The sequence below is a fragment of the Melanostigma gelatinosum genome, assembly GCF_949748355.1.
Source record: "Melanostigma gelatinosum genome assembly, chromosome: 8".
Lineage (NCBI taxonomy): Eukaryota > Metazoa > Chordata > Actinopteri > Perciformes > Zoarcidae > Melanostigma > Melanostigma gelatinosum.
Genome location: NC_136641.1, coordinates 25,573,466 through 25,595,350, shown reverse-complemented (window position 1 = coordinate 25,595,350; position 21,885 = coordinate 25,573,466). Strand labels below are relative to the sequence as shown.

At 47.3% G+C, this 21,885-nt stretch overlaps 1 protein-coding gene across 1 annotated transcript in view; it reads left to right on the top strand.

Moving 5' to 3' along the window:
* Positions 1-16,805: 16,805 nt before the first annotated feature.
* Positions 16,806-21,885, top strand: part of zbtb46 (zinc finger and BTB domain containing 46) — a gene marked incomplete at both ends in the record, with an annotated part of 37,856 nt that continues 32,776 nt past the window's right edge. The window contains 2 exons of the mRNA XM_079274020.1: positions 16,806-16,991; positions 17,119-18,064. Coding sequence (XP_079130146.1) covers positions 16,806-16,991; positions 17,119-18,064 — 1,132 coding nt within the window. The remainder of the gene's footprint in view (positions 16,992-17,118; positions 18,065-21,885) is intronic.

Sequence of the window (21,885 nt, the reverse complement as noted above, 5' to 3'; positions counted from 1 at the left end):
CCGTTCTCTGCTAGAACACCACACCAACGCTTCTCCACAACCTCAGCCTCTCACCGCGCGGGAACGGAAACATCTCTTTGTCTTAACATGTGACCCGTGAGCCTCGGCCAACGTTTGGATCCCTGTTTGACGTGAACACAGAGGAGGAGTCAGGATGACAATCACTGGATTATATCTTCACTTTAGGAATGTCCGGTATTAGTAGCCTACGCACATTTGAGGGAAAGTTGACTGACGTTAAGGGCACTTTATTGAATATTTGGAGTTCTGATTTCTGCTGGTGAAAGACAAACCCTGACCAATAGAAGCGTCGATGTAGTTAATGACGTTGGGTCTGGAGTCACGCTGTTCAAACTTACAGGTTGCGCCCGAATTCCACACTAACGTGCAATTTAGTTCTACAACAGCATGTGAGATTTTTTAGTTTTTCCGTTCAGTCATAGTACGCTAATAATATACTGTTTCCAGTGACAAAAATTAAAAACAAATGTAACAAATATAAAGAGTTGGTTCAGTTAAAATCAGGAGTTTAGGAGGTTTAAACGGAGGTTAAATATGATTTGTAATAAACTGCGGTTATATTTAATTTGAAGTGGTCACAATGCCCTTTTACTCCTGAGTATACATTTAATTTCTTTCTTCTGTCTTATTCATACCATTTACTTTTGTTTTTCATTCACTGTTATTTGAATGTAAATGTCAAAATGTCAACACAATATTTACTTCACTTAAAAGGTAAAAAATGTAAAATGTGGTCATAAAAAAACCCATTTCCAGTTAAAACTCTTACAGAATGCAAACGCCGGAGTCTATGCCGACAGAAATACCCCACAATGCAATGCGGTACCGTTCATAACAGAATGACGGACGGCTCTCCGTATCGTCAACAACGATTCGACGTAAGTATAAGATTCCACTTTGCTCGCCGTGATTCAGTTCAGACTTTATGATTCTCACAAATCCACCGCTTGGTCACACGTCTCCAACCGGCGAGGAGGTAATCACAGTTCAGTGCGTCCGGAAAAGACACAAACTTTATTCACACACACAAGTGCATCGGAGCTTTGAGTGTGAAGTGTGTGAAGTGTTCTTCGCAGTTGGTGAAATGTTCTCATCTATCCTCTGAATGAAGAATTATTACTGAAACGTAATTTTCCCTGGAAATATTTCTCTTCTTCAGCTATAAGTATCAGACCTGACCCCATGGAATTGATGGTGACTCTCTAATTAATGGATGGAGTTTGTCGCTTTGAAACGTGTGTGCGTGTGTGTGTGTCTCTGACGAACATTATCCTTCTTTGTAGAGTTCTGTAATCCAGCCGTGGACTCTGGCTAGAGTGCTAAAGTGCTGCTAACAAGGCCTGTTTAACATTCTCTCCCCGGCTCAACATACAATTATTCCACTTCGCTGCCATTAACATGTACAGTATTGGGGCTTTTAATTGGCCTGATATGACTAATGCCAGATCAACTTGGATTTGCTAATTCGTTTTTTTTGCTTTAAAAGTGCCATCAGGACATGCAATATTCATTGCTGTGAGGTGGAGTGAGGCCGGTGGGCGGTATTAGTGGGATATTAGTGGAGAGGCAGGCTGTTGCGACGTGCCGGTAGAAGAGATTGAACCTACGTTGGCCTGTTGTGGTCGCTTATTCATACTTTGGGTGAGGCGTTCGTTTTTTTCTCGTCATGATTTTAGACACCCACACACATTCATCGCACACACACACACACACACACACACACACCACCTCCATTCTCAGCCTCACAAGGCCACCTCTTCTTCTTCTTTTTCTTCTTCTTTTTCCCCAGCCCCCACTTCCTCCTCCTCCTCTTCTCTCTCCTGCTCTCACCGCCCCCTCCGCCCTCCTCCCCCTTCCCATTATTTCTTCTGTTGTTTTTTGTTCCTTGCCTCCTCATCTCACATCCTTTTTTTTTTACTCCTCACCTTTTCCCATTCCTCGTCCCCTCCCCTCCCGCCTGCTCCATCCCATCTGCACCTCCCTCGCTTTCTCCTCCTCCTCCTCCTCCTCTCCCTGCGTTTCCTCCCTCATCCACTTTCTCCTCCTTCCTTTTTCCCGCCCCCTCGTTAATCTCCCACCTCTCCTCCTCCGCTGTAAGTGGGCCAGGTGCCTCCTGTGGCCTCCCCTACTCCATTTCTCATTTTTACCCTTCCTCTACTCCCTTTCTCATTTTTACCCTCTCCCTGTTCTCTTTCTCATTTTTATCCTCCCCCCCTGACCCTCGCATATTTATACATCCCCTTAATGGGGCAAAGTCAAAGACTTTCATTTAAATAAATGTCTGTCAAGTCACGAAGGAGGCGACGCGACGGTGACCCCGCCTGTGGCCCGCTGATGAAAGCTTCACAGTATTCTTCACAGTATTCTGTATTTAAGCCTCACTGGCTAAAGATGGATTTTCTTCAGTACCTCTTCGCAGGATATCATATGAACTGTTGTACGAGGATACGCTGTCACATGACATGCGGTGCACGTTATAGGGCGCCAAAAACCCGCGGTGTTTAAACGCCTCCTCACAGACACAAACAGTGTGATGGAGCTCCGTCTGAATGATGAAATCGTGACGCTCGTGTATCGACAAAGTGTTGAGTGTTTCCACTCAAGTAGAAATTCTAAATCAACCAGGTGTGAAACTTTAATGTGAATCACACTTTAATGCAACAGAGAGCGACGACAGACAAGTTAGAGCAACTTCTTGCTTCAGGGTTGGAATGTGACGTCTCAAAGGGGAAGTTGGATTATTTTGATTCATGAAGGCTTTTCCGGCACTAAAGCAACACTCCTCCGCGGTGTATTTACTACGTGAACTTTATCAAATCGGTGACGAAAGCGGAGCTCCGTCACTGTTGCCGGACACTTCATGAGCTCTCCGGCGGCGGTTTACTTCCCTTTATGAAGGAGAGCGCTGAAGCCCATCCAAATGTGAACAGAAGAACAGAAGTGGGTAGGTTCACATCCCCTTTTTAGTGGCCAGGGGCAAACTCCCCCAACGGCCCTCTTCCAATGTTGCATTCACACACACACACACACACACACACACACACACACACACACACACACACACACACACACACACACACACACACACACACACACACACACACACACACACACACACACACACACACGGGGCTGTTATTGTTGCTGTGTTTTTGTCCTCTTCTTGCTCTTTGAATGCGATGTGTTTTCCCCCTCATCTCTTCCTCTGTTCACCCGGCTGTCATTGTGTCTGCCTTTCTCTCTGCTTGGCTCGCTCGCTCTCTTTCTCACCCCCGCACCCCTCCCTCCCTCCCTCCCTGCCTCCCTCCCTCCCTCCTGTCTCTTTATCCCTCCCCCCCAAACCACCCTGCCGGTGTTTTTGGTGTGTGCGCTGGTGTGTCACGAAAGGGGGGTGGCGGCTGATTGGAGGTGGTTGGGTGGTTTGGATGGACACCTGATACTGCCGCTGCCTCACAATGTGGGAATGTGTGACTTCTTCAAAAAAAATAATGTTTCCAAGGCGGGTGTTGTCCTCGGTGAGCGAGCTCATGGGGGTTTACACAGTGGGACCTATTGTCTCTCTCTCTCTCCTTCTTTGTGTCTCTTACTGTACGTCTGGCTGTGGCACTTCTTCTCGACGTGAATTTGACATTCTTTACGTCAGGGCGGGGAAAAAAAGAAAAGAGAAGAAGAAGCAATCGTCCCAAAAGCCCGCGAGCCATCGCAGCTGTTCATGTGAGTCAACAGGTGACAGTCAAACGTCAAACCGCATCGGGGTAAACACGCTCCGAGTGAAAAGACAAGACCGATAGGGAGGACGACAGAAGAGGAGGGGACAGGAGACGAGTGAGGAATCCAGGTGAAGCATGTTTGTCTGGTCGCTCTTCGTCAATCACAGCGGACGTGGTGGGCCCTCGAGCCAGAGGCCAGGAAAAAGAAGTCGCTTGTTTTAAGCAATTACACTTCAAACTTCACTTGAAATCTGCTGTTTGTTGTTGTGTTTTGTGGTTTTTTTTACTCTCAGTGGCTTTGCTTCCTCCCTTGAACAGCCAATCACGGCACAGCACCCGAAAACAAGGAAGACAGAGAACTTCAGTGATTTTTGCGTCTGTGCTGATCACCGTTAGAGTTTACTGGGGTTGAAGCCGTCGAGAGGATTCGCTGACCCTCCGTATCGACGCCGCGCATTGATGAACGTCCGTTGGCGGCGGATTGAACTCTCGAGTCCGGCTGGACGAAATGAAGTGTCCCTCCGTGTCCACTTCTCCAGAGGTCCACTAAGCAACGCTGCAGTAGATGAGAAGCCCACCGAGGCCCATCGATCTCCAGCCTGTTCTGTCTTCTCGTGCCGCCTCAACACCACTTTTCTTCCATTGCTTTATTTGTCCCCCACATCTCTTCACTTCTCCTCCTTGCATCCCCCTCCCTCCCTCCCTCCCTCCCTCCCTCCCTCCCTCCCTCCCTCCCTCTTTCTTACCCTTCATTGTCTCTTTTCTGACTCCAAAAAACACGAGTCTCTATATTTAGATGCTCCTCTCCTCTCCCCTTGATTTATCTCCCTTTATCTCACCTCCTCTTTTTCCTACTGTTGAAGGACGGATTCGCAAAAGCGCCCCGAGATTCCCCGTGTTGTGTGGTTGCTGCTTTTGTTTTGATCAGCTTGATGAGTGACAACGCCGCCTGGGGCTATTATACACAAATGTCTTTTTTTCATGAACACTTCTCTATCTACATGTAAATGGTGCTCGGTCGTACAGCGCGTGGAACGGTGTTATAAGTGAACCTTGCACATCGAGTTATTACAGTTAAATGACGTGTTTTTCCTTGTTTGTGCGCGCTCTGGAGTGTTTGTGAATTAGATTAGCTGGCAGTGAAGTCTCTCTTAATATTTGCTTTGGGGGGTGGGGGGGTGTAGGGTGTGCCTGTTGTCCTTGCGAGTACACACTTAAGCCGCGGCTTTTTTCCCCTCTTTGCATGAGCTCGTTGAAAGCCGCGGCCCAGTGCGGATTTGAGAGAGAAGCCTCTGTTTGCCGTCTGACAGAGCGACAGTCACGCCGAGTTACTCGCACACACACACACACACACACACACACACTTTCTCTGGACACCCGCCTCGGCACCAGATAGCAACTGGCCACCAGCAGCAGTGAGTCACCATCATTCAGTCATTCACTTGCACATTCAGAAACCACACATTTTAACAAACAACAATTAGCTTTTTAGTCCGCAGACATTTCAGACACGGATCCCTGCAGGTTTTATTGTGTGCCACATGTTCACTTTTTTTACATTTTCTTCGTCACGGCAACCCCTTTGTTTCACCCCCCCCCCCCACACACACACACCCACACACCCCCACGCACACACTGTTCACTCTTTCGATGGGTGTGTTTTGGTCTGAGGCCTGTGTAGCCGGTGGCTGCAGTGACTGTTGGCAGGCTGTCTGAGAGCTTCATGCACAGTCGTGTCTAGCTGAGTCGTGACAGGTTGCTTTTGATTCTTTTGTCGTTGCTCGTCCAGGTTTTGTGTTAAACGGTGCAGTGTGAAGGGTTTGACGGCGTCTAGCGGCCTAATCGTAGACTGAATATAAGAAGTGGACGTGGTCATCGCGACGTCACTCATTGGTTTGTGGACTGACGTTTTGAAACCTCGAGTTCTGCGATTTCGCCGTCGCCATCTTGGATCACGGCAGCCACCATGTGGTCTATTTTTGCAACCGACGAACAGAAGTGACCACATTTGGACCGTGGAGGAGCGACGTAGAGACAACGTATGCGTCTCGGGTAGAGACCCGTATAAAGGGCTCGCTCTGTGTCGATATCAACGGCTCATTCTCAAGCAACAAGCGCGATGGCCGCCCCCTCTTAGACGTCGAGTCGTCTTTATCGACCAAGATTTCTTCCGTCCATTAGTTGTTTATTTATGTTATCGACCAAGTATTTCTTTAGTCGAGGCCAACCCGAACGAAAAACACAATTCCAAACACTATTTTTAGGTGATTATACACAAAAGAAAACATACTTTTATCATAATTGCGCTGAAAAATAACAGATGCCAAAAGTATGTGGACAGCCCCGTCTAAATTCAGCCGTCTGTGGTTTGTATTCGTGAGGTAGCTTAATCTTCAGCCTACTTTGACATTTCAGACAATACCAAGGCTTCCAATTTTGCAGCAACTACTTTCAGAAGGGCCCATTCCTGTTTCAACACGACGAAGACATGTTTTTATTCTTCTTCTTACCGACACCGGCCCCCACACTCAGGCCTCCATCCAACACCTTCGGGATGAACTGGAACACCGACTGCGAGCCGACGTCCCTGCAGCCGAGTTCGAACATTTTGTGGACAATCCTTCCCAGAAGGGTCAGAAGGGCTGATGCAGCAGCGTATTAATGACGCTCGTGGTTTTGAGGCGAGACGTTCAACAACGTCCTGGTGTCCACAAAGCTTTTCTTTAGAAAAACTCGTTTTTCTTTGCAGCCCGCGTGTTTGTGTGATCGCTCATGTTTATTACCTAATAGGACTCTGCATCAAATACAATCTTCTGTATCTAATATTCAGCCTATGGATTTTAGAATTTTAGCCCAAAATGTGTTTTCCAGCGTTGAGTAAAAGTGGACATTTGTACCAAAAATGTAATTGTGCTATGATGCATCCGTGACCAGAAAAAAACCACCCAACACACAAAATTCCCAGAAGTCATGCAGTAATCTCGCTATTAGACAATGTCACACCTTAGAAACTCCACCTCCCAAGAATTCCCTCGTGATATCAGCAGATGAGTCTCCAGACTGCTACAGTGTTGAAACCTGGAGATTGTCACATGCGATCCACCGCCACCACCATCACCACCACCGCCAATCTCCTCCCACCTGCAAAGCCAAATACAGACACTTCCTGTCGGTGATTTCACTTCCCCCCCCCCCCCCCCCCCACACACACACAGATACGTTTCTACAAAGAAGAGGACCCCTTTCCTGTCTTCACATGTTTTATTTACACCGTAGTAATTTATGGGACAGTACAGTCGTGCAATCTTTGCTCAGCTGGTTTGATGAATGATAGAAGGTGTGAAGATAAAAAAGTAAAACTCTGTAACTAATAATCCTCTTGGGGCATAATAACATTATCAATCAACACACACACACACACACACACACACACACACACACACTCAGCACATATTCCTTTTGCACGTATACCTGTACATTACTTGTGATTGCACAGCAGCTGTTTTCACACTGAACTTGAGTCTGGAGTGGATGAGCTGGAGACAGTTTGACATTTGAATGACACCTCCTAACTCATCGGTGCTCCGCCCCTGTTTGCATAGGAGGCCCATCCTGCTACCCTCCATGTTAACGGCAACACAAATCAAACAAAAGACTCACTGTCTGGCTATCTGTTCCCGTGACCCCCCCCTCCCCCATCCTTTCTCCCTCCCTTTTCTCCCATCCTTTCCTCCTCTTGTTCCACTCCTTTATTTCCGCCTGTCACTCTCGTCCCTCCCTCCCTCCTGTATCGCACCTCTTTCTCCTGCCGCTTCCTTTTTTTTCTTCCAGTCCTCCTCGTCTGCTCCCCCCCCCCCCCCCCCCTCTTTTCATCTTGGGTTCTCCGACAGTGGTAATGAGATGTTTCATTATTTGCATTTCACAGCTTTTAATAGAGAGAGAATTTAGGCTAAGCCCCGGGTCGTCAGTCAGGGAGTTACCACGGGAGACATAGCGGGCTTAGGGGCCTAGAGAGAACGATAGCCCAGAAACCACACACACATACAGGCCCGCATGCACAAAGTGAAGGAGGAAGACACGGGGACAAAAAGACAAACAGAGACAGGGAGATGTGGTGATATGACACTCTTTTTGAAGCTCTTGATACGTCAAATACTTTTACTGAACAGTGGCAAAAAAACACAAAGAGCAACAGTGCCGTTTTCTATCATGTAGGGCGGCCTGTATGGCCCTGCATCTCGTTTTCTCCATTTCAGGACACCCATTAGGGCACTGCATCTAGTTTACTCCCCCAGAAGGATACCCTGTAGGGCAATTCATCATGTTTTCTCCACTGGAAGTACATCCGAGAGGGCATTTATCATATTTTCTCTTCTGTAAAGGCATCTAAAAGGGTACTTTATCATGTTTTCTCCACTGGATGTGCAGCCAAGAGGGCATTTGTCATGTTTTCTCCGCTGGAAAGGCACCTTCAAGGGCAATTCATCATGTTTTCTCTTCTGTGTGGGTCATTGGAGGAACTTGAGGCGAAGTGGACGCTCCTGCCATTAGTGGTCAGGCTAAAAGGACATCAACGTCTTAGAGTCACACCTCTTTTCTTATCACTCAGGGATGATCCCTGGCTGGTGCACTGAATGTGAGCAGCAGGGAGGTCTTCAGCTGTGCACTGTGGACGCGGAGGGTTCAGGTATTGTTTTCGGGCGGTGCGTGAAAGACGGGACCGAGGGGGCAGCGAGCAAGGGATGAAGGGAGTAGCGCTAAGTCTCCCTAAGCTTTCTGGATCCTCTCCGGTCCCACTCCACATGACACGGCTATACTTCTTTGAGTCAATCTCTTCCTCCACCTTGACTCCGTGGATGGCGGCCAAAGAAACAGAGAGTGGACGGAGAAAGGGAGCGCGAGGTAGAGGCGGTAGAGGTAGAGAGGTAGAGAGGTAGAGATGCCGTGATCGGAGCCGGTGGGCAAGAAGGAGGAGATAAAGGTGGACAGATGGAGGTTGTGGGATAAACGGAATACTGAAGACAGGAACACGTGCAGTGAGGCGTCAAGAAGAGAAAATGACAAACGAACAGTTTACTTCCAAAATAAAATAAAAGCGGCGCAGAGCCAGACATTCACAGGTAATAGCTTTGATGTGTTACTTTTTCGAATTGCAGCCTGCATGCCTGCCTGTGTCTGGCTTCGTGTGCCACGTGCACGTGTGTGAGTGTGTGTGTGTGTGTGTGTGTGTGTGTTGTTTTTGTCCGTGCCTGCCTTGTTGATGGGCTGCCACCCCGGCTTGTCCCAGAAGGCTGCCAGCTCCGTCGGATTGGGGATTAACTCCGGGATAATGGCCTCGATGCCCAGTTGAGTGGAAGCAAAGCTGTTTAAAAAATATTGGCTGCCCGAGTCACTCTCCCCTCTCTTCCTGTCTCCCCCTTTTTATATCTTTCCAGCCTTGCCATCTCCCTATCTCTCTCTTCAATCTGTTTTCCACCTCCGTATGTTTCATTTCCCCCTTTCTTCCTCTTCCACTTTGCTCCAGCTGATCCCGTGTTCGCAGCGACCTTTCATGGGCCTTATCGTCGCATGTTTTGTTTTACACCCGTAACATTTATCACACATTCAGGATTAAAGAAAATAAAAGCAGGAAACTTTCCAAGTCGAATACAACTTTCTTCTTTTCTTTAAGTAGTAGAACGAGAAGATCTTACGCTGGGAAGTACAGTAATGTCTGTGCTCCATGCTGTCATGTTTTCAAGGAACAGTGCCTCCATTGTCCAGCCAAGTATCATTTTAATTCTACTTATGCATGCTGTCATCTTCCCCCAGTATTTTTCTCTCATTATATGGGAAAATGTCTTGCAAGCAAACTAATTCTATCTCCCCGTACCTTTTTCATTTTTCATAGATATTAGCATTTAACGTCGGAGATTCTCTTCATCTTTTTCTTGAGGCTAACATCGTTTATTTCACTATGTTTCGAAAGCTTTACATAATACATAATTCATTTAGTGCAGACCTGCCAACCTGTTTGCCTTTGCCACAGCAACTGCCTGCTGTGATGTGGTGTTATGGTACAAGTCACCAGAAACACGTTGCTCCTTCAGTTGAACTGATGAAATGTTGTAGCAGAAGCATGAGGCCGGGTGCTTGACAACATAAATGCCAACTCTTGGCTGCCGAATCCTGACTTGATATCCCCCCCCCCCCCCCCCCCCCATTCCATTGCTTTATGTGTCCCCCACATCTCTTCACTTCTCCTTCTTACATCTGGCTCTTTATCAGTTCACTGCTCTGCTATGTTCACTGGACAGTCACTCACTTTGTCACCATGATGTCACACATTGGTTTGTGGACTGCCTATTTGAAGCATCCATGAGTGAATAAGTGGAGCTAAGTACAACCAAACGCTGAATTACAATTATCTTTCATGAAGTGAAAACACAGTGAAAGGGTTAAAGTTGTGAGACGAAAACACGGACAACTCATACACGGGACAACGCCGTGGTAGAGACCTGTCAATCACCGTGTAGCCCCGCCCTAAAGCATCCCCTGCTTTATGGTCTGTGTGACTCTAAATGGACCATAATGTACTAAATGAACATCATGCTGTATTGAAGAAGACTTGAAACTAGAGATTGAGACATAAACTCATGTTTACAATGTTTACTGAGGGAATAAATCAAGAGAGAAGTAGAGTCATTTTCTATAGACTTCTATACAACCAGAGGAGTCGCCCCCTGGTGGACATTAGAGAGAATGCAGCTTTAACACGTGAAGCTTTTGCTTTTCTTTTCAGAACCGGAGGTTTCTGCCTGGTATGCTGAAATAAGCATAAACATCAGTAGATCTGAGACAGACTGCAGGTGATACGTATCTGTTGTCTCTTACTAGAGCTACCACTTTCACAATACTCATATATAGGCACTTATAATATAAAGATGGATTAGTGCAGAACTGCAAAGACAAAATAATAAATACATTTACAAACAAATACACATACGCTTTGGTTGTTTTTGTAGCAGAACCAAATTCAGTCTGCAAGTCAAACGTTTCTTTTTAGATGTTGTCAGTTGTTTCATTCTCTTTATTTATTAATGGGATTTATTTAATTATTTCACCTCCAGCACAAGGGGCTCTGTGAGCTCCAGTTCGACATGCTCGTCCAACCAAAGTCGTTTTATCAAATAATGAGCAGAACTGTAACATCCGTTGAGCAGAGGGCCACAATTTGAATGTGGAGTGATTAGCTTAGGGTGGCAATTTTGCAAGCGGCACGCCGGCCACTAAATTATAATTTGTCCTGACCAACTGGAAATCCCTTAATTTAAAATAAATATAACCGAGTGTGTGCGTGTTGCTAACACCCATGAAGGACCCGGCAGCCAGTTTAAACCTTGTGCCTGCAAGAATGTTAATGAGGAGCGAATCAGCAGACACGTTCTTAACCAACGAGAAAGCGTGCTTCAAGTGATGTTGTGTCAGCATATATTCCGCCCCGTGTGAAGAGATGTCTCACGTGTTGTGGCGTCCTCGTCTGATGCACCAATATCTCATGAAATGCATGAGGCTAACCCCCCCCCCCCCCCCCCACAAACAAAGTCAGGTCCCGCCTCTGATCCAGAAGGACCTTGCGCCCCGTCTCCCTTACGGTCCTGCGCGGTCAAGGGAAGGCGGAGAGGTGGCTCGGGGGGACAAGCCGCATTAACAGAAACACATCAAGGAGGAGGAAGCCCCATTCTCTCACTCCATCACACGTCTCATCCCTTTACTCGTCTGGCTGGGGCCTAAAGTGACTTCTGCTTTGATGCGACCGGGACAAACCGGGTGCGACGGCGTGACGGCTCTGCTAAGCGTGTGAACGTGTGTGTGTGTGTGTGTGTTTTTAGGGTCCTGCATGTGCTTGTGAATTGGGGGGTGTGTGTGTTACGAGGGGAACGGGGCTCTTAATCATGTGTGTGTGTGTGTGTGTTTTAGTTTGAAGGGGGGGGGGGGGGGTTAAGGAGGACCGTCTCTTTTGATTTGGCCTCAGAAGGGTGACAGGGACGTGGAGCTCTGGTGGCATGCTCTACTGAGACAATCATCTCTGACCACAAGTAAGCGCTCACAGACTGTCAGCCTGCCTCCTGGCGGCTTTTTCCTTGCTTTTTGTTTTTCATGGTGAAATCTCATAGCGGGATGAAAAGCTTCTTTTTCTTTCTGCTCCGTGACATCCTGAAAGCACGCTTTAGTTTGTGTAGCCTTGGTGAGACTGCTGCAGAGATGCTTTGGATGAGACACAGACATCTCTCTCTCTCTCTCTCTCTCTCTCTCTCTCTCTCTCTCTCTCTCTCTCTCTCTCTCTCTCTCTCTCTAATTTTTTGTTTGACAAGTTAATTTTATCTTACTTTCCCATCTTGTTTCAAGTGTATATTTGGAGGAAAAAAAAAAAAAAGAAGTGGTGTAAATCAAGGCTGTACTCACATGGTGTCGGGAGACGGTTTTGCTCTCGGGGTAAGATGGAGGAGCTCTCTGAAGAAATGAAAAGCCAGAATCTGAATCATTTATTGACGTGTATGCACACACAAGACATTTGACTCCATGTTTTGCTGTACTTACACAGAAATAGAGAATAGCTGCAGCAGGGATAGCATGTTGGCTTCCAAATGAATTAAAAATGAGGAGAAAGAACAGAAATGTTTTGCAATGTGTTTGTTTCCTTGTTTGATACAGCCTATGTGAAAACATGTAGAAGGATATGTATGTGTATGTATATCTACACATGGGTACGTACTGTATGGAGAGAAGTATTGACGTGCGGAATGATACATTTGAGCAGTAGCTTCGGGCTGAACAACGCCTCTTAGCTGTGATAGAACGACAACATATCCCAGACCGAAGTGAGATATTTCTTTTATAAAAACGACCATCAAGTACGGCAATAGACTCATCGTGGACACATTCGAATTAGAATAGTTTCTTATGAATACATAATAAAACTGCCTGCACATATAGGCTGTTATTTGACTCTTTACTTAGTTACATTGTTTATATGTTTCCGTTCATAGACTGAGAAACTGTCCCGCGTCAGTAGTATGACTTCAGTAACTGCTGTGTACTAGACTTACCTGCATTTGTCCGGTTGCGGGTGTGTTTTCGCTCGTCAATAACGTTAGTTAGCTCCGGAAAGAGGTTTCACACGAGTGGCCATTTACGGGCGGGCGCCGTTCAATCCTCCTGACTGGAGGGAACTGGACATGCTGAAATTAAACAAGCCAATTCGGCAAGCAGCGAGTTGAGAGGTCAAAGCGCACTCCATTAAAGTCGCTCTTCTCTGCCCAACGACGGACTCAGTGTGTCTCTCGGAGTCTGTTGAAGCAATAAATCTGATCAGACCTCTCCCTCTCAGTCCGCCGCTGTCGTTTCAGCCTCCACTGATCATTGTTTTTGTTACATTTGAGGCACCATTTAACTTGTCTTTGGGTTGCAATGGTAGCCGGCATGCTCGCCGAACATTCTCAATACTCCCTTTGCAACATGCAATTTTTTCTCTCTCTACAATGAGTGCACTGTTTTCGGAAAGAGATGCTGCTGTTCTTCAATGAAGTGAGCACCACCAGCTAAATTCCCTTCACTTACCTTGTGTGGGAGTGAATCTTGTTTCAAATGAGTTTTGTATCTGAAATCGACTCTTTATTAAATCCCCTCTCGCTGAGAACAGCGCTGCTGTCGTTAGCATGTTGCTTGTTAGCTCGTCGTTATTGTCCTTTACTGATAGCGGGCCTGGAACAGATGGGGACAGAGGTAGAGAGACCCTGACCCGTGCAACACGCGTGCCAATGGCGGTCTTATTCCAGCTGTAGCTGGCTTTCTTTCCCTGCTTCCTCTGAGCTACAGTAGCAATCTTTTTTTCTTCAAACGGGTGCCGCTGACCCTGGGTTTCACCGTCCATCATTGGCTGGAAAAAAACGAGGAATAGAAAAAAAAAAGGGTATTGAGGTATTTCTCAGGGAGTAAACAACTTCCTCTGTGTTGTGGACGCGGTTATGAGAGGTAGACCTATTTCATAGACCGGGGGCTGTACAACTGGATGTGCCAGTGGCCCTGAGAGAAGAATAGCAAGGAGAGGAGGAGGGGAGCTGGTGAGAGGTTCCTCCATCAGGACAACGCAGAAAGGAAGGAATATCTCAAGGTTGGACCGCCAATAGACGATTTCTAAGAAGTGTGTGAGCTGGAGGATAAAAACACTTGCGTCAAAAGTTCCCTTTTGAGACTCCGAGGGACGCTGTTATTCTGCGTTCTCATACCCTCCTCCTCACAATTCTCTGTTTCTATGACTTAAATACACGCCAGTCAAGGCGGTTTGCGAGCGAGCCGCACATTCCTGTGGATTCTTCCAGCGGTTGTCACCGTCACTCCGTCCACCGCCGTTCATAGGTGGTGTGTTTGTCCAAAGCAGACGTGGGGGGGGGGGGGACGACACCTGTTGGATTTATCTGATCTTACAAGCCATCAGGTTGAGCAGAGCTTCGCTAAACATGACCTGAAGTGTGCCGGCCCCCGAGCAAACACCGCTGTCAACTTGGCCAACCCGAGCTGTCATCTCCCGGAGCGGCCCACGAGAGCTGACAGCTGTGGCGTTCCCAAAACAAATCACTGCTGCGTTTGGTAACACTCCGCGTCCCCGCGATTTAGCCCTCACCAAGACGAGAGCGGGCGCGGCGGCTGCTAATGCTCTGGCTAATGCACTGCCTGTGTGTGTGTGTTCATCGTCATCCTCTGTCCGTGTGTTTGTGTTTGCAAGGGCTTATGCAGTTTCACCTTGTTTCTCTGCAACTTAGAGCGATGTTCATGTCTCCCTTTGTCTCCTTCTGCTCTCCTGCCTCGGTGGCCTTCACCTGCACGCCTTCTGTTGTGTGTTGAGCTCACAGCGCCTCTTGTATGTCATCTAACACGGACACTGCGAGGAAAACAACAAAAAGACACAGGCTGTTATAAAACCATCCGACATCTTACATCAATATTTCTGAGCCAAAAAGCCTGAAGAATCTTTGAGGGCTAATAGATGTGTGAAAATTCTAAACCTTGAGCTTTTCTGTTTTTGTTGTAAAAGTAGCAATAATGCCGGTTTCACCATTTTGGCCATCGCCATCTTGTTTATTGGGCTTTTGCCATCTTGGTTTATAATGGCGTAGTAAAGGCCCAAATGCAGGGAGACACGGGGAAACAGAGGGTTGAATATAGGGGTTTTTTAATAGTAAAGAAAAATGTTCAACACAACATTTGCGGAACTGGGGAGTCAAAAAATGAGTCACGAAATTGTCCAATAAAACAAAACTTCAAAAACAGGGAACACGGTAGGGAAGAGCAGAGATGAATCAGGGAACATACCAGCGTTGATTAGCAGAACAAGTAACACCACGGACCAGGATACACCACAGACGAACCGACAATGAGACAAGAGACACTCAGGGTTTAATACACTGGGAAGGTGCAGGTGATGAGACACAGCAGGGTCCAATGAAGGGCGGGGCAGACAATCACAAAGGTGGGAAATAGACAAGGACAGGAAGTGAAGTGAACACAGGACACAAGAGGCAGGGAAAGTAAAAATAAAACGGAGAAACAACTAAACAAAAACCCAAAACCGTGACATTAACCGTCGCCATCTTGATTATTGGCCTTCACCGCCTTGGTTTTTCTGGCCATCGCCATCTTGGTTTCTGGCCATCGCCATCTTGGTTTCTGGTCGTCGCCATCTTGGTTTTTGGCCTTCACCGTCTTGGTTTTTTGCCGTCTCCATCTTGGTTTTTCGCCATCGAGCCATCTTGGTATTTGACTATCGCCATCTCTGTTTTTGGCCGTTGCCATCTTGGTTTTTGGAAGTCTCCTTCTTAGTTTATTGCAACCAGAAGTCCCATGAGAGGGTGGAGCTTAGTACAACTTAACGCAAACATTTTTAGGGGACCAAAACTGTGAAAGGATTTAAGTTGGAAGACGAAAAACACAGACAACTCCCAGAGCGTTCAACGCCGTGGTAGCAGCCTGTCAATCACAAGTCAAGTGAGAATTAGGGTCATTTTCTAATTGACTTCTATACAACTAGACTTCTTTTTGCAACCGGAGGAGTCGCCCCCTGATGGTCAGCAGAGAGAATGCGGGTTGAAGTCACTTCAGCATTGGCTTCACTTTTCAGAACAGTAGTTTGTCGCCTGATGTATACTGATGAGTTGGATCTTCATTCGCTGACAGTTGAGCAGCTTCACAAATTGCCATTAAGGATCTTTTCTCTGTAGTTTTCAGAAGAAAAAAACATGTTCACAACCCAGACTGAACCGTGCAAGATCAAAAACGCAGAGGTGAAGGTTCAAAAGTGACTTTTTCGTCTTAACTGGACAGTTGGTTGAATGTTCACAGTCGTAGGAGAGATGAAGAAAAAGAATAACAAGGAACTGAGGCTGTTTATTGATACATTTTTAATGGTAAAGTGGTTTGTGCTAAATGAGGTGTTTTTCTCGCTCTCAACTGTTTTCTGAAAGTGTCACGCTTTTTAACTGACATTTTTAATGAGCTTACACACTCTCTCTCTCTCTCTCGTACACACACACACACACACACACACACACACACACACACACACACACACACAAATGAACCTGTCAGACACGGTTTGAACACAGAGATTTTTGACTATTTGTTTCTGGGCTGTTTTTAGACATCAAACTACAGCAGTTGAGATGTGGTTTCTATTGATGTCATTGTTTTTATGTCACAGTCATTGTTGAGATACTGGCTCGTCTTTAAAGGAGTGGTGCGGCTAAATTTGCTCATCCCCCCCCCCCCCCCCCCCCCCCCTGGTCCCCTTTACGTGAAAATGAATCCGACGTTTTAAGCTACATCCATCAACTGCATACAGTGTGTGGACTTAGAAGAGAAATATGCCGGATGTGTTGCAAAGACAAAAATGTTTTTCAGATTTCTTTACTGTATCGTTGCCTTTACTGTATCAAATTCCCGTACGTTTAACGGTACAATACCTTTTGATATTAATTGGTTGTCTGCTTTTGTCTCCCAGCAGACGTTTGGAGGAGAGGCTTTTGTTCAGCTACACAGATGAACAACAGGAAGGAGGACATGGAGATCTCCTCTCACTACCGCCAGCTCCTCCGAGAGCTCAACGAGCAGAGGCAGCACGGCATCCTCTGCGACGCCTGTGTCATCGTGGACGGAAAGATCTTCAAGGCCCATAAGAATGTCCTCCTGGGCTCCTCGCGCTACTTCAAGACTCTTTACTGCCAGGTAAGGCACTGCTAGCCTTGGGGGGGGGTGCATGAGTCGAGGGAGCGTGTTGTTCTTCTCTCACATCAAGTAGTTTTGCTGCACGAGACAATAAGAGCTGCTGTGAATAATCTCTCTCACCCTCCAGGTTAAAAAAGGGGCAGAGCCTTACCACCAGACCACCGTCACTCACCTGGACATCGTCACAGCGACGGGCTTCAAAGCCATACTGGACTTCATGTACTCGGCGCACCTCGCCCTCACCAGCAAGAATGTGATCGAGGTCATGTCGGCCGCCAGCTACCTGCAGATGACGGACATTGTCCAGGCCTGCCACAGCTTCATCAAGGCGGCGCTGGACATCAGCATCCGCTCCGAGATGGCCGAGGAGCTGGCCGACTTTGAGATGGGAGCGGTCGGTGCCGCGGGCGTAAGCGGAGGTGGTGGAGGAGGAGGGGGTATGGCAGGAGCAGGGGGCGGAGCGGGTTTAGGGGGAGGAGCTGGAGGAGGAGGAGGAGGAGGAGGAGGAGGTGGGATCGTGGGCATGGCTTCTGAAGCCCTGGCCTCCATCATGTCTGGTCGCAGCACCTCGCCTTGGCTGGCGCGCCGCACCAGCCCGGCCAACTCTTCTGGGGACTCGGCCATCGCCAGCTGCCACGAGGGAGGCAGCACGTACGGCAAGGAGGACCAAGAACCCCCCAAGAGCCACGAGAGCCAAGAGGACGCCTGCCACGACTCCCAGCCCGCCTGGCCACACGACTACAGGCCTGTCACCGTCAAAGAGGAGCAGGTGTCCCCCGCCTCCTCCTCACATCCGCGGGACACTCCCAGAGGGGCGGCCCAGAGCCAGGGGGAGCAAGGTGCTGGAGGTGCTGCTGGAGGAGGCGGAGAAGGGCCCTGGCAACCGCTGTCGGGGTCAGGGCGGAGGAAGAACAGGAAGAACAAGGACACCGTCAGGCATATTACCCAGCAGTCTGAGAGGAACTGGGACAGGGAGCGGGACAGGGAGCGAGACCGGGACAGTAGGCCTGGATCTCCTCTGCCCTCCATGCTGGCTGTGGCTGGATGGAACTACAACGGGCAGGAAATCCCAGGTAAGGCCGACAAAAAGCCGCTGCTAAGCGTCTCCTGTCTTTGGAAAGTGCTGCTGCATGTTTTATGTGAGACGGACGAAACAGACGGTGAAAGAGAGCAGAGCTTTCTCATGTCCAACTACTGTTTTTAAAGTGGATTTGTTAGTTAGATTATTAGTGTAGTGTCACAAAAACAGGTGGAATCATCTTTGACTGGCTTTTAAAATAGGAGGGATGGACGCAGGCCAAAAGAAAGCACTTCTTTCTCAGAGAAGACTTTGTACTTCTGATTTGATGACTTGGAGGCTTAAGAGTTTCCCAGAGTTGCTGCAGTTTCGGACCCCTAGTTATGCAGTCTTGTAATTAGTGAATGACTGGTGAGATAATAAGGTTAGAATAGATAATTAAGTGAGAGTGTTGTCTCACTACTCAACCAGGATCTCCTCTGGGCTTCTCTTTCAAAAGACACGGTCTACTCTTCAGTCAGCAGTCGTGATCAAACTGCCGTGTTGACTTCAGTTGAACTCCAGTTCAAACAGCGTGCGCGCGAACCTTTACAGCACACATGCACTGAATGCTTTGATTCCTGCGTGGATTGTCTCAACGCATCTCAGCCATCCACACAAGCGTCCCTGGGAAAAAACGACCTCTTTTCATCCTCCGGGTTTGAGATTAGCGAGCTTCCACGCTGACGTGTTGGGCCTGAGGTGATTATCTCAAATCTTGAGAGGTTTGAGGGGAAGCCCGGGTAAATGCAGATGGTTAATACGATCCCGTTCTTACTGCAGTTTATGTAGCACACACTCCCACATAAACAAGCACACGTTAGCACAAACACACGCCTTTATTTTTGAGAAAAGTGTCTCTTGATCCTCAGCCTTGCAGAATTGTTTTGTGAACTCCATTACACTAAAAACTAATACATGAAAAACACTTAGCTGTGTGTGTGTGTGTGTGTGTGTGTGTGTGTGCACCGGGGGGCCCAAGGCGTCGATAGGTAGATCATTAAAAGTAAGAGAAGCTAATCCTGGGCGCATTAAGGGAGTTGGCTGTGAAATGGGCACACGCGTCGCGCAGCGAAAGAAAACAGGATAATTGAATTGACCTGGGTCACTGCACGGATTACCACCGCGTCCTCGCCATCGCTGGCTCCTCCCCCTCCTCCCCCCTTTCTCTCTCTCGCTCTCTCTCTGGGGTTTAGGGAAGGACCTTCTGGAAAGGGCAAGACGAGGGAAAAGGGAGAGAGAGATAGTGGGGGGGGGGGCATCCGTACAGGCTTACGAGGATTTGTCTAAGTGTTCTTCGTCCCAGATTTTGTGATCTGCACTCAGACATTATTACGGTCACCAGGTACGTCTTGTCTTGAGCTTCAGAGCAAAACACACGCACACACACACACACACACACACACACACACACACACGCACACAAAGTAAATGGCACTATTTAGCCCGTTGGCCGGTTTGCTGGTTCTGTGGTAGAAGGTAAAGTTTTCGTCCGGCTGTGGTGAAGCAGCCATTACGGAGAGAGAGAGGTGTTTTCTCACCTAAAGGTCAGAGGAAGTCTCGTGTGGTCCACTGGTGTGGACTCACCCGGTGTTAGCCAACAAAACCTGGGTTTCGGGACCGGGCTCACAACGGAGGAGTCTTTTGTATCGTGAGGTTTATCAACCATTCGGGGTGTCCTTCAAAGGGGCAGATCTTGCCATTTAGCGGTGAAATATCATGCTCAGTGGGCTTTGGAGTGGTAGTGGATGACAGTCAGGGTAGTTTTCAATGGTGTGTGTCGAGTCAGTTTGCAGGAGGCGGTTTCTGTGTGTTTGGCTAAAGGTCTGGGGAATTGCTGAACAGGTTCAGTGAGGCCACTGTTGGATCGGCGTTGGTGTGTTTGGGTTTGTGGGAGTGCTTCTTCTATCGCTGTGATGCCTTCAGGTTGTTGTTTTTCTTTTGACCCTGTCAGGGTGAAAAAAACACACAGGATTCCTGCGGGCTTATGAGAGTTTGTCTACTTAAGTCTTAAGTCTCCTTAAATCCGGATTTTGTCACCTACAGGAGATCCGTATCAGACTACGGGCATATGGGAGAGCCAAGGATTTAGAAAGTGGCGTACAGTTCGATTTAAAGTTTCTACAACAATGACAGCATTGCAAGGGGGGAGAGGTAGACAGCAAAGAGCCGTCAGGTTGTCTGGATGACACAGTTCGCCTGAAGACGTCTGACACACTGGTTAACATGTAAAATAATATCAACTTGACAACGAACAAAGACGTGTACAGAACACGACATTATCACTGTGATTGATGGATTGTTCCTCCAAATACTACTCTGCATCATTTTAACGACGTAAACCACACATTCATTCATTACTTCTGCAGGTGTGTGTGTGGGACAAGTGCATCCAAGCAAACAAAAAGAAATGAAAAAGAAAAGCAAAGTGTGGGTTACATCAAGCCTTGAGTTTGCTTTCTTGGTTTTTTGGCCGCCGCCATCTTGGTTTTATTTTTCAAGCCAGAAGCGACACGACATGACAAGACCAAGATAGGCGACCAAAGATATTATAATTAACTTGAGACATAAACTCATGTTTACAATGTTTACTGAGGTAATAAATCAAGAGAGAAGTAGAGTCATCTTCTCATAGACTTCTATACAATCAGAGGAGTCGCCCCCTGGTGGACACTAGAGAGAATGCAGCTTTAACACATGAAGCTTTGGCTTCAATTTTCAGACCTGGAGGTTGCTGCCTGGTTGTGAGAAAGTTCTATTCTAGATCCATTTCCTTTTTATTTTGCAGTAGGTCAACATTTAAGGATCAGTCCTAATTTTAAAATGAGGCTCAATGTTATTACAGAACTTCTTTTTTTATCCCTCACAAACACAAAAGAACAAAGTTGTGTGGAAGTCCAGTTCTTGGTTTCCATGAAGGGATATGGTAGGTGGAGAAAGGAGAAAGGGCACCTTCAGTCTGAGATTAGCTTAATTGCTTCATTCTTTATTGATGAGAAGTGCCCAGACTCTCTCCCTCTCATTGGTCTGTGATCGGTGTCCATGCTTCACGATCAGAAAGCGCTCACACCGCACACAACACACAACACGAGGGCTCTGCACCGTAATATCAGGGTAATATAGATGGCCGTGTGTTCGAGGCTCGGTGTGTCGGCGTGCAGCCGTTCCAAAGCGTTTGTGTGAACATGTCGTGTGCCCGTGTTGACACAAACAGCTGCAGGAATTAGGATTTGTTTTCTTTAGATCCCCTTCACTTGCAAACGTCTGCTGTGTTCATTTGATGTCATTACTGAGGCTACTAAGCACTTCCCCTCTCTCGCTCTCTCTCTCTCTCTGTCTCTCTCTCTCTGTCTCTCTCTGTCTGTCTCTCTCTCTTTCTCTCTCTCTTGATCTCTCTCTCTTTCTTGATCTCTCTCTCTCTTTCTCTCTCTCTCTCTCGCGCTATCTCTCTCTCTCTCTGTCTCTCTCTCTTGATCTCTCTCTCTCTGTCTCTCTCTGTCTCTCTCTCTCTTTCTCTCTCTCTCTCTCTCTCTCTCTCTCTCTATCTCTCTCTATCTCTCTCTATCTATCTCTCTCTCTCTTTCTCTCTCTCTTTCTCTGTCTCTCTCTCTCTCTCTCTCTCTCTCTCTTGATCTCTCTCTCTCTGGTGCTCATCTTGTCTGCTGGCCCAAATATTTGGAATCGTACATGTGAATTAGAAAAGAGAAAAGCCCTGCAAATCTGTGACAGTGTGTGTATATTTTTCTGCACAATAATATATAAGACGTGACATTTTTTTCTTTATCTCCACTTCCCCTGCCTGCTCATGTCGTAAACCTTTAAATAATTACCTGAAAT